A 26,316-nucleotide genomic window follows, 5' to 3' on the forward strand; every position below is an offset into this window, starting at 1 on the left:
TACAATATTGCATTATGAAGGTGAGTAATTCCCCTAAATTTAAAATGTCACATTCATCATGAACAAAATGTAACTGCAATTTAGAACCCACGTACTTCCCTTTGTATGTTTTTTTTCTTTAATATTTACAATGCCATTGTGTTCTATTTCTAACGTAAAACTTTACTTCCAATGCTAGGCACTATAATACTGTAACAGGCAATGCTTGTAGAAAAACTGCCAAAATGTATGAACAAGAATCACATCCCATTTAACAGAGCTGCAAAGTATACTTCAAATTTGTTTCTTATGATTCAGGTGTGGGTTTGTTTGGGTTTTTTATTTGGTTATGTTTTTTTTAAAATCAAAGAATGTTTGGGTTATAGTTTACCATTATAACACCACAGCAAATGACACACTGTCTTCTGGAGACACTTGAAGTCACAGTAATCTCTTGGCCCATTTTCATGAACATTGTCCTGAAGCACTACTTTGGACTACAGAATGAGCTTCCATAAGAGGTAACTCACTGTAATGACTTGATGATAAAGATGTTAAGAACTGCCGAGATCTCTCCATACAAAGTAAAAAATGAAACAAAACCTTGATCATGTAATTCGTACAGGAACACTTACAAAATGTTACAAACAAAGCATTTGTAAGGCTAGATTTTAGAACAGTATACACATAAACAAAACAAGGAATAAAATAAAACAAATATCCTTCCACGATAATGTCTATACTCTCATATTTCCTATCTATCACAGAATTAATACACTAAAACTTGTTCTTCTGTCTCAGATGAGGCTGAATTTTTACAGCTTTTACATGATTTTTTCAGTGTCGCTTAGAACTCACCTGACACAAAAGATTTTTGCACAGCCTGAAAAAATTACAGTATCATCAGCTGTGTCAGTACAGACTTTCTTACTCCAGACAAGGCTCAACGTTGTGCTACCTTTGTAATAGTATAACAGAGCTCCACAGCTGGGTCTACACAAAGCAGGTGGGAAAAGTGTAAACATGCTCTACATGGGGCTAGCCTATAGCTTAGATTAATAATTTATTTTCTAGGTACATAATAAACATCCGTACCATTCAAAAACTAAAGCTGCCATTTTTACTCCTCTTCTCCCAGCTGTTTTACTCTCAGCCACGGAAAACAGGAAAGCACTGAACGGTACCATACTGAAAATCACTTAGTTCTTCAGGCTCGCAGTGCTCCAGCTCTATCGCAGTTACGCTGCAAAAGACCTGCAATGACTTCAGAGTTTTCTGGCATTACACCGTTTCCTTTCTGAAAGTCTCAATAAGACTCAAAAGACCAGCTGTTCTAGTTCTGCTGCACAGCACCCAAAACATACGGACTGCTGAAGGTAAAAATGTAGTGGTGTCAAGACCTTCAGATCACATACTTAGCAGGCAAGTCCCTGGAGAACTAAAAAGAGAAAAAGATGCCTTCACTACACCCTGCATGGTTCTCAGGCAGCAGTTCTGCCCCAGAGGGCATCACTATGCTCTTCTGCTCTTGCCTTGCATGGAATCCTCCTCTGGCTGCTTGACTTGGGCTAGTTTTAGGGCTCTTTCATGACAGTGCAATAACACAAAGCAGACTGAATGAACCAGAGACTCCTGCCCTTGAGGATCTTTGTGTCTCAAAAACTGGTCAGAAAACATAGTAAACCTTGACTCAGGTTTAAAGGATCTGTGCACATTGTGCCATACTGCTCTGATGTTGTGTTAAGACCCATCCGTATTGAATTTAATTGCAGCTATCATTAAACGCCACACTCTGATTTTACTATCAGTATCATGGTTTTACAAGTACAGATACTTTTGGATTATTCCAATAACTATGATTCTTCCTCTGATCCTACACATGTGTAAGACTTCAGTATGGACAAGTTCAGTCAATGCACCAGAAAACAGACATCCAGCCTTATCAAAAAAAACCAACCAACTAACTGAATAAAGGATATTGAACTTCATTCTGGGTCGAACTTTTCACCCTACTAACTGGAAATACGGTTGAAATAATAGAGCTATATAAAAAGGTTTAAACAACAGATGTGACTTAGACTAACTAACCTCATCTCATTTCTGTAAATATTACCAGCAAATTACAGAAAAATTAAAGTATTGAGTTTCCTCCCCTATATGGGAAGAAGATGTCATTAATTCATTGCTTGTTGAGGGTTCAATTTAAAAAAAAATCAGTAAAAAGTAGACACATTCATAAGCTGCTAAAGACACAGCTAAAGCTGTCAATACAGGTTGATTTTAGAACCACAGTAGATTTGCTTCATCTTCCAACAACTGCAATGTTCAAATATTCAAAATTTTTTACTTCTCAGAATTTTCATTTGTCCAATGAAGTAGTCTGAAATAATGTACCTTTTCAAGATAAATTCCAGTAATGCATTCATCAGCTGGGGAGGTGTTAAGTGTGTTAAAATTAGTATGAATCATTTTTTACATTGTTGCTCTACCCATCATCATAGTCTGTGAGCATCTGAGGGCTTTCTGGTAAAATGTTAGATCTTAATACACCGCATTAAGAATAGGTTAACACTGTAACATTAACACTGCATTAATAACAGTAGGAAGAAAAAAATCAGCAATAGCACACAATTCACCTTCTTATCATGAGCACTGACAGCAAGTGTTACTGCTTTGAGGGATGCATGTGAAGCATTTTTTTCTTAAGCAATTACTATGTTTTTGCTGAAGAGAAGCTGGGGAATGACAGCAGATTTAGCATTTGGATGTGGAAATAAGGAAAAAAAGCAGAGCAAGTAACATAGTACAGAATTGTACTGATCCATCAGGGAAAGGGCGTGCACTGTGCAAGAGCTTTTTACAAACTAATCTTTTATCTCTTTATAAGATTAATATATCAAGACATTGTATTAATTCATTGTAAATATCTTCTAAGCAAGGCAGTAGCAGGTTATGCTTTTTATTTGATTGCTTCTACCTTTGCCAACATTCAGTTCTTCAGATTCACAGAGCATACTATCAAGGGGCTCAGCGTGGAGACAGACCAACCACCCCATCAGCGGAGCCTCAGCACCGCACACCAGATGTGTCTCTCCTGCTGCAATTCCGTTTCTCCATCAAAGCTGTCCTTGTTCTCATGACAACTTACAATGTTTCTGGTTCCAAGAACAGTAATCCCCTGCCTCAGAAACAGTTGACTATGAACCCTAGGGTTGAATTTTACAAATTCACCAGTTCAAGAGAGGATTAACAGATTTTCAGAAAGATGCAGAAAGGTGTTCAGCTCTTTCTTTCTCAAGGTGTTCTCACTTGGACCTGATTTCTTACAAAACGGGTGTAACTACAGAACTGTTCTCCCTTCCAGATGACCCAAGTGAGTTGTTTGGATCACCTCTTTCTCAAAAATCCTGGCTTGTCCCAGATTCAATTCTGTATTTACTTTTTTCAGGAGAACTGTACTGATCACCTCCTTCACTGGTTACAGAAGCCCCCAGTCAAGTTCATCATCTTTCCCTTTCCGCAGTAGCTGCCAAGGAGCTAGGCATTATTAATGCCTGATGGTAAAGCCTGACATTCTGTCTTTCAGCTGAGGGCTTCCATATTCTTTCCAGTCATCCAGATGCAGCCATCAGTTTACCAGAGTTTTTGTTTAGTGTGTGCCCTCACCAATTAAATCAAATGTCATCTCTTCACCAGCATTTTCATGAATGAAAGCTGCCACTTCTGCATGACAGGCTCTGGAAGGTAGTTACTGCTGTTCAGACAAGACTCTTCCAAGCTCTCCCATGTCACCTGCAGAACACTCCTTGGCACAGAACACAAGGCTTCTTTTAAATATTTTTAACTGTGCATTCCAACATACAGGGATGTTATTCTGCATGGTAACTTATGCCCTCACATCCCCAAACACTAAAAAAATCCTCATAAATAATGAATTTGAAGTCATAAATTAGCAACAACTACTGCAGATTTTAACAGGGGATATACTGTAAAAGGCACTCAAGCTCAGATTTACCAGAAAAGGTCACATTATTTTTGCCTAATTCAATGTTCTGTGTTCTATACAATTCATTTTTATCTCTTCAGTTGATTTCCCTGCTTTTGTTACAGGCACTGCTGACTTCATCTTTCCAAGTAGAAACATACCTGTGCATCAGCTATATGGGTTCTGAGTTGATGTAAAAGGAAGACCCAGGTGCCTACTTCAAGCTAGGCATTATCAATTTAAATGTACATTACCTGGATCAAAAAGAATGTCGAACAGGCCACATATAAAAAACATACAATAAAAACAAATCAATTGCTTTATCATGTACAATGCAGAAGCAATTTAAACAATCTATTTGTATTTTCCTATAGATGAACCACATACAACATTTAGATTTGTAACAAACTAGATGCAACTAAGTAAACAGCAGATAAATCAGGTTTTGCTTTGTCTAGTATTCTACAAATTTTCTTATAGCATTAAAGAACCACTGATTCCTATGGAAGAAGGTGAAACATTTCAGAATTATTTCATGTGTTAACAAGGATTTTCCTATGAACTACACTATAGTCTGAAGTTTTTCCAATTATGGGATTGGTAGTAACATTTAGCAATGAAAAGAACTTGCTCAGAAAGAATTACATTGTTTAAGAGATACAATACAAATGACATACAACTAAATTTTGAAATAAATTAACAGAAAGCAAAGAACACCTCCTACACCAGAATGCACAGGCTGTAACTGTCTGTTGCGGGGAAAAGAAAGCTAAAGTACAACTGTTTCTTCAGACAGTAGCAAGCATCTGAATGAATGCCTTGTAGTCACAGCCATTCTCCTGAAAAGAGAGAATACTACAGGAGTCAGTCACTGGAAGAAGTTGTGAGTATAATCTCTTCATTTACCTTGCAAAGAGGAGAAAATAATTAAATTGACTTGGCCAGATAAAGAAAAAAAAAAAAAAATCGAAATTGCTACGAAACATACCCTTTTATAGGAATAAAACTCATCAACTCAGAAAAAAGTGCTTATTGGTATGCTTAATTTACACCAACTGAATCCGTTAATACTCAACACTTCAGAGACATACCAAATCAACCAAACAAAACCCCAAACACTGCAGCAGTAACCTACCCATCGAATGAGAAATAGTAATGCAATTAAGAATTATTCAGGCTATGCTTGATAACATTATCTCAGTTATATCTCAAGATTTCAACCAAAAGCAGAAGTGGTAGAACATGTCAATTCTACTTTCTTACAAAAATAATGCAGTGTAGCTTATTTGGAGAATTATTTACTACTGTCATTAGTGAAAGGTGAAAATTCCCTTTCATGAGAAGCACAAACAGAGCAATTAGACTATTGCCAACATTGACTCAGTAAATCTCTGTATTAATTTTCTAGTGGTCTGACCTTTACTTCTTTCAAATACCTCCTAGTAAAATATAATAGAAAACTATTACTTCAGGTTCTGTTTGTTGCCTACCATATTGCACTCTTAGCTCAACTTTTTAAAAATAAATAAATAACCATGTTTCTTCAATGAAAAAGCATGAAAATCCTGAATGAACTTTCCACCTTAAACTGCACAAAACCATTTCATCTAACACTGCGTTAGAAAATCCATGCTCCATTCTGACCTGCTGTCGTACAGTCTATTTCACCCATCGGCAAAGCACCACATCACCACATTACTAATGGATAAAACTGTAAAGTGTTTGAAACACCAGCACTAAATGTATTCCAGCTGCCAAGTTCACACGACTATTGTCAACTTTAGAATTTAAGAGTGGTTTCATATATTTGGGGGAGGCATATGGGAAAATCACACAAGACATAAATGCCACTTACTGGTACAACTGTTCAGCTGAACAAATATGAAAAATGATACAGTTTATCAGAATTGGAAAATCCTGAATGCCTTTTGACTAAAGTCAAGGACTTCTCCAGGTTCTGTTTGATTGTCTAGGTTATTTCATCCAACTGAAAGCAGTGGTTTAAATCAGGCATACCTACACAGGATTGTGCTTATTATTAAAAAGCAAAAGGAAAAAGCAACACCACAGCACGCAGTGGCCAGCTTCGGCACTTCTTGACAATGCAGTTGCTGGAGACAATTATGCTCACAGGAATCTAGTTGCCTTCCTTTTCCTAGCTGTGGATCATGTTTTGTTTTATACAATGTTTGGTATTATACAATGAGTATGTTTAGCAGCTGCTGCTGAACTTTGTTGAAATCAGTAACTAGACGATAAAATGATTAAGCTTGCCTTTAGTATGAAAGAGATTTGCCTACATTAGACTTCGATCACAACAGTTTTTCTTAAGTCATTTCACACAGGATAGAAGGGGCTAAAAAAAGTCCAAACCCATTTATTCCTTTTTCTAGGACTGCTACCACTAACAAAACACAGGCCTTGCTCTACCTAGACACATGCACAACCATCAGCTGGAAGGGACCATGTATGCTGGAAGGGAAAGTACACTTGAACTAAGTTCTAAGCCACGTTCATCAGAGGAACTGAGTCACGAGAGCCTTTCCAAGGGGGTTCTCGTGCCCATAGTGTCCGCTCTGGGACCCACAGAGCTAAGTTCTGCATCTGATCTTCATGCAAGGGTAAAGAGAAGATTTTGGGCAGGCCAGGAACAAAGGGCAAAAATCTGTTTGTTATACTTTCCCCACCTCAAAATCACATGGAACAGCAGTGGCAAACCACTAAATATTCATTTTCAGCAGAAAACAGAAATATATCTTCTGCAGAAAAAGGTTAATTTATGTTTTCTCTGTTCATCATCCCAGATCTTCTGCCCCTTAAGCAATTAAAGGTCTCAAAATTAGGCATTTTTATTAATGTTGACATTTAAAGCAGTATTTATAAATTCAAATTTGATTGGTTCAGCTGACCCCACAGCTTACTGGTAATATACTCCACTGATGTGGAAGAATAGTTCAAGTTTGAGGGCAAGGGACACACTGGAAAAATTAAGACTGTCTGGAGACCAGAAATGTAAGTATCAATCCCATTTGTGAAAACAACTTAGTCTAAATGAACGCTTGATGTTTTCCCTTAAAACCTGTAGTCACATGTTTCTCTCAACAAGCTGAAATTTGATTATTTCCTACAGATCTTTAAATGCCCCAAAATACCTGAAAGATCCATACTAGTGTCTGCCACTCCCAACCAAGAGACATTCTTGCTTAAGAAGCCACATTCTCATGACCTTTCATCTTTGCCACTATTATAAACATTAACATTGCTCTTCATGGGCCTTCTCAACATGTCTCCTACTTTGTCTTCTGCTTGTTTGCCACACTTGGTGCTGAACTGCAGACATTATTACTGCCAATACTGCTCTTCCTGTATGGTAAGCAAGAGGCACCCCCACCACCAGCTGCTGCACAAATCTTCAATTACTAGTCAACACTGCAAAGCAATAAAATCGATTTCAACCTCTCTAAAGACAATATGGCAAAAATATCCTCAATTCTTATTGATACTACACTGCTTTCCCTGCTGACGTTACCCAGGTTAGCTGTGATCTCAATTTTGAGTATCCACTGCAAGGAAGACAAGAAGAAGAAAGGTAATTTTTCTTTGGGGATCTGAACGCTCTTTTTAAGCATTCCTTTCCTTATCAGAAAAGGGATCATAATACAAACATTAGCAGTCTGCTATTTCTGGTTTTATTCACAAGTCTCAAAATGTGTACAGATATACCTGCTGCATCAATCACTGACCTAAAAACTCTGACACAGGCAGGAAGCTGATGTCTAGCAAAGACCACCTTGAGGCACAAACCCAGCTTCTTAATACTGACAATTTCACTGGAAAAATCCTTGAAAAAACAATACAAAATACTAGACCAGTGCTTGAGCACTGTATTAGAATTTGTGAACTCCTGACATTAAATAAATCACTGTTTCAGTCTATGCAAGTTTTTCACCTAAAAAACACAGTGGACAGACAATCCTTCTCAGCTACAGAAAGCAAAATTGCAACAGTGATAAATCCTTTTCTGTAATTTATATCATCACTTGGTCTCTCTGTATCTGCTAGCAATAAAGTCAGGTATATTTTATAGTTGTTGTTTGCACTACTACAATTCTAGGTAAATTGAGATTAGGGCCTAGATAATATTTCAGTTTATTGCCATTTAATAGCCAATTTCATCCCACTCCCTTGTCTAACATGGCAGATGGATTGTTCTAAGTCAAACTACAGTAAATCACATCAGCAACTGTATTAAGTTTGTGCAAACATTACATTTTTTTAAATTCCCTTTTACCTTTGACTGATAATCCTATTTATACTGTCTTAATAAGGTCTAACAGTGTACGTGAAGGTTACTTGAATTTATACCTCTCTCTAGTATGTTAGTCGGCTAGTTTCTGTTGTGAAATATCTACTAATTAATTGGAAGAACCTTCAAATGCCACAGAAATTTCTTGTGTGACAAGTCTCAAAGACCCTCAAAAAAAAAAAAAAAGATTTTTAGGACAAATACCTTCAGTTAGGCATCTATTCAACATGGAAAGTTAAAGACTGCAAACCACAGTTTCTTCTCTACACTTTCTAGCTGTTTTAAAGCCCACAGGAGGCAACCCAATCCTAAACAGACTTCTGCCATAGGGAATAGCATAACAAATCCCTCCTAGTCCCTGTACTGATTTATATGAGTCATCTGGCAGGCTAAGCCCAGCAGCTTTCACCTTTCCTGCAGTCATGCCACCAATATATCTGAGTAAAGTAAAGCACTTGTGTATTTCCCATGGTAATTTAATTACTGAAGACAAGTACATGCAGAATAAAGTAGGTCTCTGGGGGAGAAAAAAAAACCTGTATTTTTGACAACACAAATCTTATCTCAATACGGTTGAAATACCTCCCAACGCTGGTGCCCTCATCCCCGTCATCATCCTACTTCTTGGTAAACATTTCAAATTCTAGCCCACAGTTCAGTCCCACTCCATCCCCTTTTTTTTTTTTTTGTGTCCACACTATGCAGACATCCCACACCTAAATGAGGATGTATGTCCACTAATGTAATCATATCTTAAGACTACACTTCTGTAATATTCTTTTGCGTACATACTAGCCTTTATGCCAGCCAAACAATTTGCACCACAGCTATTTCTATTTTTAATCAACTGGGAAGCATGCAAGCACCACTGAGATAGAGGCCACACATATGAAGCAACAGCTGAAAACATCTAATTATAACTTGGCACTACCTTCTACAAAACTGAAGTTTTACTGAGTAGAAAAAGGAATACTGTGGATTAATTTTGTTTCCATTTTGTGGTAGAAGGCTGTAAAATCTATCCAGTAAAATGAATATTACTGACAGACTGACTTGCTCAGACTAATTTTATAAGGAAGGCAACCTTAAATTGCCAAAGAGAGGATCCACTTGTAATATCTGACTGCAAGCTATCTTCTGCTTCTATATTTATACCTCTGCCAGACTCTCTAACGCTTGATAAACATAACTTTCTAGCAATCAATTGACTATCAAATCAAACCTCTATCAGCTGTTGCCAGAGAGGAGCGCTAGGGAATAGTACTTTCTCTGCACTCCCCTGCCTACTGGATGATTTATTTTTTAAAAGAGCAGATCCTGTGATTAATAAGTTACAGTAATACCTTATTCTTGGAGCAGACTCTTCAATTAGTGAATTTACAGCAAATTGAATTAAATACATGCTGAAATTTACAGCAAAAAGCAGTAAAGTTCTAAGAATGCCTGTGGGTTTAAAATTTACTTAAGATGTAGTCTAGCAAGATATACAATAGCATCTGATCCATCTAGCCACTTATTACTGATAGTCATAAGTAAATAATTCTTTTTACTGAGGCTTCCCACCTATTTAAGACCTTCAGTCTAGGTTTAGCAGGTGGAGACATGGTTCTCAACAGCAAACTATTTCTTTACAACTTCAAGTCACGAGACACAGGTAGGTAGAGAAGAACACAGTTCTAGAAAAATGTTATCAGCTTAAGAGTTACAGTATGTGCAACAGTGACCACTGCAATTCCAGAAGAGACCTCGTAAGCAATAAAGAATGCTTTAAATAACCTTTATTTACAGATGCTGCAGAAATTTTTCAGTATGAGTTAAAATTACCATGCTCTGTAACCAGTTGATAAGGTACTCACACCAGAAAGACTTGGAAACAAACAATCTCTGCTGAAACGTCCTCTCTCTTCACAACCAGCTTGCAGTTTTTAATCTGATTCATTCTACTATCATTCTACTATTTCCAAGCTAACAAAATTCAAAATAATCTTCATAACTGCTATCTACAAGCATTCTGAATGTATACTGGCAGTCTATATGGAATACAGATTTATTCATATTATGTACTGAAACACAAGAGTTTGAAAATAGTCTGAATGCTTTCCCTTATAACTCCTTCACAACTTCCATGCTCCCATATCAAATTGATTTTTGGCTGTTACCTTTCCCAGCTTTATTTTAGATCATTACTCCTGCAGCACTTTTAACATTGTCTTCCTGTGTTTGTATTTGTTATCCAAAAAGAAGTTCTAGGAAACAAAATATTCAGCAATCCTTTATATTAAGCTTCCATTTCATGGCACCACCAAATAATGTAATATATATGGCAAAAGATATGTAAAGACTACATCTACACTAGGTTTTTTTTATGTATGTCTGAGAACACACCCTGCACTGTGGGTCAGAGCAGACTAGTTAGAACCCACAGTGTTTCAGCATCTTTGATACGGTCTATACTGCTTATCAGCTAAAAGATGCTATGCTGAAAAGGCCACTTGAGAGCTCTGCATCACCACAGAGCAGGCAGAGGCTAGCATGCGGTGAGTACCACACCCTTCGATCAGACAGTTGGTCACACTGGAAAGGACCTCTGGAGGCCATCTGGTCCTGTTCTCCCTTCAGAGCAGGGCTAACTTCCAAGTGAGAGCAGGCTGCTCCAGGCCTTTGCCACTCAAGTTTTGAATACCTTCAAAGGTAGAGCCCTCTGGGTAACTCATTCCAATGCTTAAACACCTCAATTAAGAAAAATTTATTCTGCCTATTCAGATTTTCCCTTCTGGCAACCCGTTAGTGTTTCCTCTCATGTTTTTGCACTGCACCTCCATGAGCGTGTCCATCTATTATGTGGTGAAAGACAGCCATTAAATCCCATCTTGGCCTTTGCAACGCTGAACAAACCTAGCTCCTCAGCCCCTCCCTGTACAAAATGAAGTCCAGCACCTTTCTTCTACCAGGGGCTCAAGTTTGGATGCAGTTATTTCAGATGCATCTCTTAAGTGTCAGTTAGAGGGGAATAATCACCTCCCTCGACCTACCAGCTATGCTCTTTCAATTTTACCTACTTTCTGCACACCCTGTAATTGCACAATACACATATTTGTAATCACAAATACATAAAGGTACTGTTCATACCTTCAGCAGCTGTTTAGCACTGGTTAGATAAGCTAAATACTCCTGCCACTGCCTGTTGTTGCTCATTCTGCTGTCAAATGGTCACTTTCACACCCAACGCATGATATGAGGCAACTCAATACTGCATGGACGGAGGAAGTACCTCCTCCAGTACCTAGAGAGAAGAGTCCTCTCAAAACATTGTTATTACTTCTCTCTCACATGCAGGTCAGTCTCAACCACTTCCAGGCCTGACCCAAAAAAGACCGAAGACACAAGGTTGCACAGACAGGACTAACCTAGGAACCTAGAACCGCCACCAGCTGTAGGCCCTAAGATCCAGATCCAAAGAGAAATCTGTAGAGAAGAGGCTCACCACTGTTTGAAGCCCAGCCTTCCCCGACTTGCATCAAATCAATCAATCAATCAAAGTCTGGACACAAGCTCATAGCTGGCCAAATTCACAACACCGTATCTTTACAACTCTACTAGCTTTTGCCAGGACAGGCCAAGATGCTTTCCACTCAGTAAGGATCAGTCTCCACATTGGAAATTCACAGAGCACGTCCCTTGCTGCTCCGAGTCACCCAAATCACTATGCCACAAATGCACTTCTCTGGGTTCAGGACAATCTGCTAAATGCATGCTGACATGCAGGCAAATCACCTATAGTCTGCTGACCATAGACAGAGGATCTTCTGGGCAAGTTGTACCTCAGCATCCTCTGAATCAACACTGCTGCTTTCATGAGATACACCGTCTTGCTTCCAAGTCTCCCAAATATAGTTGTTCTCTCACACCGATGAGGTTAGGAGACAGATGAAGGAAACCCAGGGACCAGACATGTAGAACAAAACACCCCTACAAGCCCCCCAGGATGTATTCCTAGGCACAAGAACAGTATTCCCTCACCAGTCTGATGGTCTTCCCCCACCCCCAGTGTCCCTGATACAGGCAACAGTCTCAGTAAGCTGTGCAGGCTGGGCTTCCATAACATCCTGCCACCTGGGCAAACAGCTGCTGCGCAGGAAGGCAAAAGGACTAAAAGGGGTTCCATCAGTCTTTATGGAGCCAAGAGACAACATACCATTTCAAACTAACAATTTTGCTGGGTTTGGGGGGGGGCTGTTTGAATTTTTTTGTTTTGTTGTTTTTTAAACTAGAAAGTGCTGAATCAACAGGCTTAATGAAAGACATGTTAGTTTTGTGGATGGCAATTTGCCATCTCCAGCCTAAAAGCAGCTGGCAAAGTAGCTGTTGCTTTAGGATGGCAACAAGACATGAGAATGGTGGCTTCTGTACACCTACCTACCCCTACCACCAGGAGCAAATGGCAGCTCATCCTGAGGCAATAAATAGAGACCAAGGAGAGTGATAAAACAAGCTGTTGGAGAAACTTCTGCCAATGGGAAGCAGTGAATTAATTCCTTGTTTTGTTTTGCTGGCATAGGCAGCTTTTGCTTTACCTCTCAGCCTACAAGTTTTCTCACTTTTACACTCTATTCTCTTCCTGATCCCACCAGGGGGGAGGGGGGAGTAAGCGAGCAGCTGTGTGGGTCTTAGTTGTCAGCTGGGGTTAAAGCATGACAGTACAGTAGGGCATTGGAGTATGGTGGAAAACTGCTGAAAAACTAGGTAATAAGAGGAACCAAAAGCTAACACAGCTTATGTCCACAGAACTGCACTTCGGTTTATTTTTCTTTGACTTTCCACATTGAGGGAATTACCTGGACAGATTCTAACATTACTGCGCACAGAAAGTAGCTAGTCAAGAGAATGGGCTCCTTATGAGACAGTACAGACTCACTCAAAATTATTTTCCACTCTTACTTAAAAAATAATAATAATAATAAACAACCCCACCACCACCAAAACATACTTAATTCGGTTTTACATCTGTAACCCCCAAAATGCCCTTCCCCTAGACCCCCAAACCAACAGCTTAGTAATGACAATGTTTTTACAGGCTAAAAGGAATAATTAATACAAGTTGGGAACAGTAGCAGTCAACACAACTAATAATTAGTCAGAAAGAACTGGGCTAACAATGGTGATTGAAGTCATAATTTAGAATGCAAGACAATGTCTGTGCATTTTTCTTTCTTTCGTAAAACCAAGGCTTTTCTTTCAAGACCAGGACTACTGCCACTGATCTACTTGAACCTGTATCAAGACTGTATGTAAATAATTTGATGAATTCTGCAAGTCCATAAATCTAAACAAAAGTGCAGAACAGGATTTCTGGAAGTGGTAGTAATGGATACACAGTTTCATTTTTGCTGGACAATCACAAAAAAGATAAAAAGTAGATACAGTTTAACAGTTACTGATGCTCTAAAATACCTGTTACTTTTTATTAGCCTAGAGAAGTTCCATAGTAACATCATGCTCTCTGAGTATCTCAAGGTTTTTCGTCGTACATTGTTAACAGAAAGCGTATCTCAAAAAGGTGAAACCACCTTACAAACTAACCAGTACTGCTATTACATCTTGTAATATCATCTTTTGATGCCGTCTTTTTTTCACTCTGAAACACCATATCACAGCTTGATAATAGACTATTTGATTATTTTCCATATCCTTGCCAATTTTGTAATTTAATGAAAGCCTTTTAAGAATGACAGAAGCGAACTGCACATGTGTTTAAGAAAACTGTCACCACGCAAAGAAAACCAAAGTAAAACACTTCATGCAGGTTCTACTTCACTTTGCAGATACAAAATACCTCCCCCCAACTTTTTAAAGTACAACAGCCGCATTTGAATATGAAACTCTCCAGTGCTGAAGTTCACTTTTACAGACAGTGATTGTATCATTTGCAGATAAGTAAAAATAACTAAATCTCCCACCAAGCACATAGAAGAGCTGCTCTCTAGTAACAATACTCTGCTGACACAACATTCCATTGTGAAAATGGTCCCTCAGTAAAGGCACTCACTTTTGTAGCTGTTGGTTCCACTAGCCTCTGACGGTGGCGTGCTGAGTTGAAATGACTCTTCTGAGGTGCCCCTTCCTGACAATGAATGGAGAAAGGGGAGGAAGAAGAACAGAGAAACAGGGGAAAATGGATCATGGAGGGGACGGAATGGAGGATGTTGGAGAAGGGAGAGTATTTAACTCAACTGCATTTTCACTAACTTTGTAAAAGCTTTATTACATCAATTTCAATAATACCACTGTATAAATATCACAAAGAAATGACATTTTTGCTAGAAGTAGCCTCATGAAGCTTTTATATTGTGTTATTCATATGCATTTAATGATGCCGTCTACTTTAAATAGACATATATGCACACATGTACACATGACTACTTCATTTCTAGATACACACATTAAAGTTTAAAAACCCACCCGTTTCACTCTTCTCAAGTATACACATCATCTTACATTTTCTGTATCAATTTAAGAAGTTACATACAAAAGAACCCAACCCACTAGCCATCCCACCCAAATGGATTCATACTCTAAAGACCAGCATCTCCTCTAATAAAAGAAAGACTTTTCAGATTCACATTCTCCACCCAGACCTTCAACAGACTAACATAGTTCAGGTATTTTTACCTAGCAGAGGTTAGTACCTTTTCCTGAGAAAACCTGAGAAATAGCAGGCTCACAAATGTAAAAAGATGAGCATTTTCTCTTAGGAAAAGAAATCTGAAAGAGCATTCCACTGAAAAGATGGAAGCACAACAGTCTTCATCACATGTGTAAAACTCTTCAGGATAATACCTTACTGCAGCCACTCTTAAAATTACTTGGATTTTTGCAGCTGCAAATAAAGGACTGCCTCCTAGGCTTTCAACAGTCCACCGCTCTGTTGTCTGTTCTTGCTGTTTCTTGTGGTTTACTCCTACTGATTAAAATCCGTACCGAACAATCTCTAGAACAGAGACCAGTCTGTCCCTAACTTTCTCCTACATGGATGGAGCTATTCACCTTTCAAGAAAAAAAAATTTTGAAAAATGACATCCACATACCAAACTGCCTAAGTACCAAAAAAAATTGGAACTAGAAAAATAACTTAAGCAAAAATACATACTTTGAGTAACTGTACTGTATAGTCTGAGATTTTACAACGGGGAAAACTTAGCATTTGTATCTCCTTTTCCTCCAATGAAGGGAAAGAATACTACAGATTTCTATTTCTTATGCTGGTGTTACTACCTCTCAGGCTTTAGCAGATCAGATTATTGGAGAAGTTTTGGTTCTCTTTCACACTGACACTCCCCCTTTTACTGAAATCGTCTTGAAACTCTTCAGACACCTTAAAGCCACACTGAAGAGGCGCGACTCTAGTACATCTAAAAAATATCCTCAATTAAGGTATTAGGATGAACAGTTTTTCTGGAAACTGATTCAATTTTTTTCTTAGTTCTAGACAGCCTGCATTCAATTTAACAGCCTTGCAATGTTTTAATCACCTGAAACAACAGCGCTTGCTCGGTTTGCACTCAAAATTAAGAAAATTTCTAAGTTAATTTGCTGCGTGACTTCTACCAAATACGGCATCTGAACTTTCAGGAGATAATTTCTCAAGATTTTATGGCACTGATGGAAGAATTGGAGGTGGTTTTTTTTCTGGTGTGTTTTGTTCTTTGCTCTTGACATATTTTAGTATTAGTTATTATGTCTGTTCTCCCTTCCTTCCAAGACTTTTAACAATCTGCCTAAAGATACTTAATCTTGAGTCCTGTTTTTGACAGCTTAAATTAAGATTATTAAGAAATACTTACACTTTCACAGATGATAACCAAATAAACAGGAACACTTCTACATAACACTGCTTCTGCTAGAATTCAATGAGAGCATTTTTTACTGACATACGTGCACAAAAAACAAGGTAGTGCAGGAAGAACTCTCAAAACACCAAGTTGTGCCAACCAGCCAAAACCGAAGCAAATCTTGGGTTTGCCTGTAACTGCGTTTTTTAAAGGCTAGTTTTAAAATACAGTGCTGTTTCTGGCCAAAGCACTTGAATTAATCTGGTTTCTTTTTTGCTTTGCACTCTCCAGCACTTTTAAGTACATACTGAGGAATGCAAGGGTTTATTTTCATTGATATGGAACATGAGCACTATTACTGAAATCAGAAAAAGACGACAAGAGGTTATTTATCCAATGCTGTCCATATCCCACACAGCACAACAGTCAAAAGATTCTTCCAGGATATGAGAGATACTAGTTCAAAATCCTCTACCTGCTGAATATTCAGAAGACAGAAAACCTATATTTAGTTTCTTCTCCAAGATACTATAAATACTCTGTCTCAATCTCTCCACAAACTTTCCAGTTAGACAGCCTCTCATTGCTGTAATGAGTATGAACTCTACAGTCTGCTACTTCAGGTATTGATCTGATGGGGAGGAAATGTGGGTCAAGAGTCTGCTCCAAATGACAGGAAGCAGAGGATGAAAATTCATGAGACCATTTCCCTTTCTTTATCACTTTCAGAACCAGTACACAATTCCTTCTAGGAGTCTTCTCTTAAAAAAAAAAAAACAAAACAACCCAAAACCACAACACACCACCAAAACCAGTTGCATTTGTAAAATGCAAGATAGATCCGCTCATATTTCTGAAAAGATATTCACAGGGTTCTTCAACTGAAAATACATTTCTACTCAATTTGGCAAACATTTCTCGTGATCTCGAGACTCTGCTTTTCCAAAAGTAGTTTTTACCACTCCTTAACAAAAAGGCTTCCACTCTCAGCAAGACACCATGCAAATCCAGCTATGTAACTCAAAAGTATCTAGTGGAAATAATCAAAGATTATAGCCAGCTTGGGAAGGTTACATCATATTCAGCGAATTAAAGACAGCAGGAAGAGTGGAAACTAACACTAATTAATAGAATCAGCATTACAGAAAAATTAGTTGTCTAACACTTGCACAAACATTTGGTGACAATTGCAGAAGGCTTTTCTACTGATGGTACTGTCTTTTGACAACACTCCATTAAATTACTGGTGTAACTGACTAAAGTTAGCAGGAAGTACTAGGGCTAGGTCACCTTCTCTCTTCTCATTTTGGGAGACACTCTTGAAACCTTTAATCATTTCTTTCTAAATTCCTCAATGCCTTTTCCCATTATCATCTGACATTAAAGTTTAATGTAGTTAAAAAACAGATGCTTGAAAAGTGTCTCCTTTCTACCACAGCTTGGATCCAATGGTAGGGTCCACTTAATCCTCACATTAACCAGCAAGAGTGCTGGTCTTCAGAGGCCCTACCTTCTCTCTTATTAAGGTTATTAACCCATGGTACAGGATCTCCTGTTACAAACTGAGAAGCTGGGAATTCTTCTCTGTTACGGGGCAAGGTTTTTTTCCATCTTGTCTCCCCTTTAGAATGCATTTCAGGAGCAGTTAAGAGCTGCAACGAACAGTTTACACCTGAAAAATCCCAATACAGCACAGATACCATTTCAGAAGCAAAAAAGTATACCTAAACTGGTGTGATTATTCCTGTGAGAATGGAAAGAGTCTTCAGGCTATTAAAATGCTTATGTGGGCTGTGCCTCCAATGACACCAGCCAAGTTGGTACACCAGTACAACATCCTTAATTAAATGTATCAACAGTCAATTTTATTAGCACAAAATCATCAGATGGGTAGACTTGGTGCAATACTGTCTTTTAGCAGGATTAACATCAGCAGATCCATGATATACTGCTGCAGAGAATCCATAGTAGTTTTGATACTAACAGACAGTAAAACTCAAGACAGCTACCAGATTCACTATCCCCTGTGTTAACAACAAAGGAAATTTCAGTTCTATTTTTAATCATAAATGTATTCCTCTCACTTTTGTGCTGCTAGTCACTCGGTACCAAAAGCTTCACATCCTTGGTTGGACACTGGATGTGAGCCATGCCACAGCTTCCCACCATGAAGACTTCAGCAGCAACCAGATTCAGGAGCTCCTTTCCCCAGCTCTTCCACCAGCTCATTCCTGCTCTAAAGCCGGAGCTCACTACTCCACCTACTGTACCTGTACAATTGTGTGTGGTTCTAGTCTGTAAAGCCCCACACTGAAACAATTCAGGCCAAACATAGCTGCTGTGGGAGCAGGGAGGGTCACAGCCAGTCTGGTGAACTGAGACCTGGGCTGCTATGAAATGGATCACCGAAGTGAACAGCCAGACTGGAAACTCCATATGCCACTCTGCTACTAAAGCTTTTTATGACGGAACAGCCAGCAAAGCCTAGCAGGCAAATCCAGGCAGGGAAGAAAGTTTATCATCAAGAAATGTTATCACATGAAAAGAGCTACCTTGAAGGTGCAACTGAGATCAGCAAGAGATTAACAAAAGCTGTTGGGACAGCACATGTGAAAAACATAACCGGAATTAGAGATCACAATAAAGATGAGAGTAAAGACAAGCCTGTTCTTTCACAATGGAAAAATTCAATATAAAGCATCTGACGTATGCAGAGACATTAGACCGTATGCATACAGGTTTTTCATTACATGATAACCTTATGCCCCTTAGTATTGCATTCCAGCTGATAAAAGAAACCCACAACCTTCTGCAAACATCAGCCACATGTACTGCTCCAGACAGCACTGTCTGATAAGGGCAGAGAAGCCACAGGAAAGAAAAGGCTAGGATCAAGGTCAGTGTCTCAGAATCACAGCGATCCTTCATTTAAGAAGGAAACAAAAAAAAAAAATAATCTGCACATTGAAAAGGCTATGCATTCAGAGAAACTGCGGTTATTACCAGCAAAGCACATGTGGATGCATGATACCCTCACAGGGTGAATGTCCTTTCCAGAGAAACAGGTCAGTCGCAATTATCAGTTGACATAATAAAATGGCAAAAAACTAGCTCCTTACAAAGGGCAATATGATTCACATCAACAAGGAGAGCTGAAGGAAACACGGAAGAATCCTACAATTCTCAAACATAGCAAAGTATTTTACATAGATGGAATGCAGAAAACTGGCCAGGAACCAGAAAGATTCAGAGATTTATTAAATTTAACAGCTGAGTAGTCTGAGAAACACCCTTGTGGAAAACAGTCACCTGTAAAGAAAAGAAGAAAAAAAAAAAAAAAGAAAAAGAAGAAAAATCACCAACCCCCCCACAAGAGTATAAGGAGCATCAAGTATTGAACATGCTAGACAGCTTATTTCTAAAGGCACAGAAGCCTGAAAGGAGTTGTGAGGAGAAGTCTTGGCTGCATATGCTGGTAGCTAATTCAACAATGTACATGCTTTAATACTGATACCAAAAAAAAAAAACCCAAAAAAAACAAAAGCACTTTCCATAAAACAAGTTATCATTAACAGCATAGCTGTTCTCATGAAAATAGTATCAAGAGACAATGAAGTGAGAACATCAAGTGACACAAGCACACACTCTTATCTGAAGAGATTTCTACCTAGAGATCGAAGCAGTCACCATACTTCTTTTTTCCTCTCCATTTTTACTAGCTGCCAGACCAAGATCAGAAGCAACAATGGCAGTAATTTCATACAGATGAGATGAATTCACCAACAAACACCACAGCTGGTGCCTGACAGATTTACAAGTATTTAGCTTTTAGAATTAAAAAAAAAAAAAAAAAAAAAATCACAGCAACAACATCCACTCAAATTTGCTCAAACTGCTTGGCAGTTTTATGGCACTTCCCCCTAACTGCATCCTGTCGAACACTGACAATCATTACAGTATTTGAACAAAGAGTGCTGGTCCATTTTGATGGAGAAAAAGGCAAGAATTAATAACTGACAGGATTTTCAGTGATACTAGAGAGAACACACATGAAAAACAGGTGCTTTAAATATGATCTGTTCTCTAGAATAGCTCATTTGCAGATCTCATTAATTGAAAAGTGCCTGAATCGTCTCCCTGCCATCTCCTTAGAGCCTGAAGACAGGAACACACACTTCACATACCTACAAGCCTAACCAGCTTTATTGTGTTTGGCATCGGAAAATCTTTGTATTGATTTGTCATATAGACTCCACAACAGTCAGTAATGTTACTGAAATAATTTAAGGTGTCTTTAGGGTGAAATGGGCAATCAAAAAGCATACAGTACTATGTTTTGCAGCAGTGCTAAACAACTAACTGGAATATTCCATTCTTAAAGCAAGGGGCGTAAGGTGCTACAAAAACCATTAAGATGACATCAGTCCTAAACACAAACAAATAAAATACATAGGAACTGAAGGGGAGAAAATAAAATGTACACACTAAAAAGGTGGTGGTTTTGTCATAATTCTATTTTGAAACCCCAAAACACCCTATAAAATAAGACAAGATCAGTTCTGCCAGAATCTTGTCACAGATGCTCAAAAATGAGCAAGCCCTCAGCTGCCATCTCAATCAGAAAAGAATAGGGTTTTACTGTGAGCTTAAAGATGACATAAGAAAGTCAAGAAACAGCACAAAACCAAAGTTGGCATTACTGGCAGAGCAAATAGCAAGCAACATAAAGCAAAATCCAAACACTCATGACGGAAATTTATGCTGAAAGATGAAGATCTACACAGAGTCCTAAGAGCATAGACAAGAAAGTAAACCAAGCGCTATTTGAGAAATGAAACTGAACTAACTCAAGAGTCAATCAAGATGTTACACCAGTTTAGCTGGCACATTCTCAGAACTAAGACAGAGACTGCTGTCTTCAGAAGATCAGGGACAAACACAACAAGGTCTCTGCAGCCATCTCACACAAATACCTTTTAATAAAAAAGTCAGAATCACTTACCACTACTGCAAAGCATACAAATACAGTAACATCCCCTACCTAATGATATACATGACTTGCTTTACGTTAGATCTTCTCCTCTGCTGCCAACCAACCCAAGAAAATTGTAGATTTTGGCCACCTTGCCCTAAGAACAATTTTGAACTGTAGCTTATAGACAACAGCAAATATTCAGAGCATAAGGGGAAAAATAAGAAAACGCTATTCAGCTTCATGCTTCAATGTTAAAATTGCTATTTATCCTTGTCAAACAGTCACAGATACAGTCTAATAATACAACATACTTGGTCGCTACTCCACTTACAGCTAATAAACTACAATAATCTTTTATGCTTAAACAGAAACACACTACTACATCTTGAAGAACTGCAAAAGGAAACAGCACACAAACTAATAAAGACTTGGAGTACCATAAAACATAGCTTTTAGCCTGGTCATAAATATTAGCTCTTCCTAATTTTTCATCTGTATTACTCCTTCCTTTCTTGCACTTCTCTACATTTACTAAAATCTTGAAGAACTTGAAGTAATTTAAAACTAGGAAACTCTGTTCACAGGGGGCACTGGAGTCCTAAAATCAATTTTCCACCCATAACCTAAACTTTCCAGCTGTGCCCGTGAGTGTTGTATTCAGAAAACGTAAAGCAGCAGGGATTATTTTCAGGTTCTGCACACAAATTCTGGCTGCTAAATTCCCTAATGTACCTGCAGAACTTATGTACAACCAAACCTTTTTAACGCAACTGAAATGGAATCCTCCTTCTTGTAGCATAATTTAAAAGCAAAAAGATAAAATACATTAGAACACTTTGCAGATCAAAAGAACTCAAAACAGAAGTTAATACAAGCACACACACACCATACACTTTTTAGCACATCTACATTGCTTTTCACATAGGAAGAGAAAGTTGCACTGTGGGACAGGAGAATAATCTGCATTAGCTGAAAGGCATCTTCAGATATATTTATGTGATATAGCATCATTTATCTGTAGAGAACACCAAGAATATTCAAATACACAAAACAAATATGCAAAAAACCGATATGCTTTCTAGGTAATTTAAGTTCTGAAATTCTAGCTTTCTAGGGCTAAAATACTATCAGAAGAATCATAACGTGACACTTAAGACAACACATTAATGTCCTTCAGTGCACTGTACAAGCTAGGTGTTCTAAAAACTACCAGGTTCCCAACACCTGAAGAAATCCAGGAAAACATGAGCTGTTTGGTAACAGGAACTATTAGTTACAAGCTGCATCTTTTAACTAAGGACAACCTTCCAGTTTCTTTAAGATTGTGGTTTTGAAAACTTAAAAACATTTTTGTGACATTTGATCACTTGGAAATTTTTTCTTTTACAGCACCTGCATAAGGATAACGTTTTTGGTACAGTGCTGCTAAACTGGATCTCCTGTATCTGACAGCAAAGGTTAAAACCCACCATCCTTTAATACTTTTCAATGCAACTGTTTCCTTGTTTTGACACAGTGTCTTGGCTAGGGAGGACACCCAAGTGTCATACCAAGTGCTGTTTGATATCCCTATGAAGCTATGCCAACTATATATATAAAACCAAGGAATTTCAAAAACGACAGAGTACTCCAAACATAACATGCTCTGTAGAAACTCAGAGTTTACATCTAAAGTCTCTGAAGAGTTTGCTTTCCCTCAAGGGTACAGACATTGGAGTGCAATTATCCTTTCTATCACTAATCCCAGTTTCTGCAAGGCACTGAGGAGTGCTCAACTTGAGAACTGAAGTCAAGGCGGACTTGAACAAAGAGGCAGGGGAGAATCCAAGAGGAACACGAGATCAGAAACTGAGCCCAAGTAATTGAGTAACATTACAGAGGACATGAGTTGTTCACAAATTATGAAATTGCAGTTTTGAATGTTTTCCTCTGTGATCATAACAATAATTCACAGATTTTTTTGCAACTTTAATGTTCAGATGGATAATTGGCACTGCTGTAAGCAAAGAAGTTTATTGCTTCAACCTAACAGCAAAAAGGAATTAATAGCATCTCAAATGCTGTGGGCAATTTTGATGAAACCCATAGCTTAAGAAATGGAAAACTTAAGACTTAAATCAAACAGTAGTGATATGGAGAAATAGTGTGAAATGGGGACACTGGACATCGATTGTGATTGTATATGTCTGCCCAGGAATGTGGGTATGGTCACTGGTCATGGGTGCGGTGTCTGGTCACATAGCCACACAGCTTTGAGGAGACACCTACAGTTTTGAGGAGACGCCTGCCCTTCTTCCTCTAACAAAGGGGCTATTTAAAAAAGAATGAGAAAAGGATAAGAGATACTCCAATGCTATCTAGAGGGAGGGAGTGCTAAGTCTCCTTGCTGGAGAAGATCGGATGGGCACAAGGACATGAATCACCTACAAACCTGCAAGACCACCACATTGCAGGCAAAGGACTGATAAGCTAATTAACATACGACGCGAGAGTAAGCGGGTTTAGGTAACGAATATGAATATTCAATTAACACCTATACATTTGTTTTATTGTATAAATGTGAGATGGTTCGTCACTTTGGGCATGCACGCTTGTGGAGGAGCAATCCCTCGAGCATCTGCACGCAATAAACATACCTACTTTATAACTTTCGAGTTATAGAGTCTAATTCCGCACGTCAGTAGTAGTGTATCAGTTGGTGAAAACAAATTTCAAATCATTATGTTAAACATGACACACGAAGCAGCACCACAGTCAAAATTGCATCAAACTTGCATGAAGCACCTTACAAAAATTTCAAGAAGAAAACATGGAAAAGTACTAGTTTCATTAGTTGTGACGGAGTGAGTAAAAACCAATGATAACAAAACCATCTGTCAAACCAAGAACTACCCACAGAATTGAAAAAAAAACCCACAAAAATTTCAATCAGAAGTTACTATCTTTCGTGCAGCTTTTATTCCTACTATTACTAAGCAGGCAAAAAAAAAGAAAAAAAGAAAGAAAAAATACAAGCAGATTTTGGGGATAAGCCAAGTGACTCTGCAACAGGAGCTAAGGAGCACACAGAGGACTCCAAAGCTGGTTTTCTTTATGCCTCTTACAACACAATCAAGCTCAGTTCAAATCAGATTCCACTGCTGAGCTCACCAAAGGCCTTGACATGAAGGAATGTTAAGTTTATGCTTTGCCTTCCAAACCTAATACAAAAGACAGTCAGCTTTGTGACATACTGTAGACATTATCAAGAAACATTACTGCAGTTACCAGAAGGCATTAGTAAGAAGTGTTACATGGGCTACAGACACCAAGTTTGGCCCCTTGCCAAAGATTTTAAGTTTGAAAGCAGCAGGGGTTTGGGGTTTTTTGGTGGCTTTGGATTGGTTTTGTTTAACTTTATACCCTAAAAAAAGTGACCACACCACCAAGAGAAGCAAAAACAGAAGAGAAGGTTAACTCTCTCAGAAAAGTTTTCACAGCTCAAATAACAAAATATATGTCTGACACAAAGCCTTTTAGAGGACCTGGCAAATACCTAACAAAGCATGAATACTTGGAAAATAGAGGTGAATTAACTGATCAAGAGATTGTACACTCTATTAGGCCTGCCAAAGTCACAGCAAATGAGGAGAGGGGAAGTGTTCTTTGTATCAGTGTCTCTTCTCTCAGAAGATTGGTCCTTCACTTTCTAAAGGCAGCTATCACTGCCCATCACTATGTAAAGCAAAAATCTATTCTGACCTTCACATCCCTCCCCCTGCAATAAAAATAGGTTTAAAATGCCCTGTCTCCTATAGCAGTGCCTACAAATGCCTTAATTTACCAAGCCTATACAAAATTTGGGGTTTTTTTTACATTTTACTTCTATGCATGCTGCCTATGTAAACACCTTGTAAAATGAAAGCGTGTCATACTTTAAGTAGTTCTGAGCATTACTTTGCAGATGTAAGAAATAAAGTATTAGACAAGGCTAGGCTACTACTAAGCAGAAGACGAATGCAGCGTGCAGCCACGCAGCTATTCCCACACAACACCAGAAGATGTACATACCAAGTTCTTCTCAAATGATTAATCTGGAAACCGCAAATTGTAAAGTTGGGGTTTTGGTTGTTGGGTTCTTTTCAATCCTTCTCTGGTTCCATGCCCTCCACAGACTTTATCTTCCACACACTCATCAAGAGGCAGAGACACGTAGCAGACCTGATTCACACCTACACAAGTCCTCTTTCATACTGTAAATTCCATTGCCACCAGTACAGAAACACCAGCAGAGAAAATGGATCACATCCCTCTTGCCTAGTGGGAGGGAGAACACTGTTGTATATAGCATTTAAATCCATGAAAATTAAGAACCCTTCCAGAACCTCATCTCTAAGACTGACTATTCCACCCTTTCTCTTCAGTTTGCAACAGAGGCCAAAATCTAATTAATATTCTCCAGCTTTTATCATCCTTTTTTCTGTAGCAGACCACTCCAAAAACAGACTCCCAAGCATGAACTACATCCACAAAAGAGACAGTTACTCTCTATAGTTTCCATATTTTCCTTCCTCTCCTAATAGACTCCGTATTTCCTTTGCTCTCCTACTGAGTGTGGCTTCCCAACTGACCCTTCTACTTCACATGTCAATTTTCAGTATTTCAGAAAGTATTACTTTCATGAAGCCTCCTACTCCAGAGAAATAATATAGGAGCCACAAATATGGCCATTTTTTTCACAGAAGTTACTTTCTTTCTGTCCGATTTCTCAGAATGCATTTTTAGGTAAGCCAATATGCAAGGACTTGGAAAATCTGTAAGGTTGTTGTTTTTTTTTGCGAAGGCCTGGACACTTCATGTACCATGTACCAAATTTCAAAATGTTTGCCTACAAAAGCCCATGATTTTCCTGTACTGGATGTGGAGGAAAGGGGTAGTCAAGGTGTCCTGGTCATGCTGAGTATATAAACTGGGGGAAGAAGAAGGCAGGGGGGGACATTTGGCATTATGGCGTTTGTCTTCCTGAGTAACCGTTACACATGATGGAGCCCGGCTTCCCTGGGGATGGCCGAACGCCTGCCTGCCCGTGGGGAGTGGTGAGTGGATTCCTTGCTTTGCTTTGCTTGTGTGCACAGCTTTGGCTTTACCCTTTTCCCCCCCCCCTTTCTATTTTGCTGTTATTGTTAGTGTAATTGTTGATATTGTTGTTCTTACCTCTTTATTCTGTTTAAAATATTAAATTGTTCTTATCTCAACCCTTGAC

General features: G+C 38.6%; 1 protein-coding gene across 1 annotated transcript in view; it reads right to left on the reverse strand.

Annotated features, from left to right (window-relative positions):
* Positions 1-26,316, reverse strand: part of MAST4 (microtubule associated serine/threonine kinase family member 4) — a 274,380-nt gene that overhangs the window by 156,976 nt on the left and 91,088 nt on the right. Inside the window, 1 exon segment of the mRNA XM_056325127.1 lies at positions 14,317-14,391. Coding sequence (XP_056181102.1) covers positions 14,317-14,391 — 75 coding nt within the window.

Source organism: Falco biarmicus, chromosome Z (assembly GCF_023638135.1).
Source record: "Falco biarmicus isolate bFalBia1 chromosome Z, bFalBia1.pri, whole genome shotgun sequence".
NCBI lineage: Eukaryota > Metazoa > Chordata > Aves > Falconiformes > Falconidae > Falco > Falco biarmicus.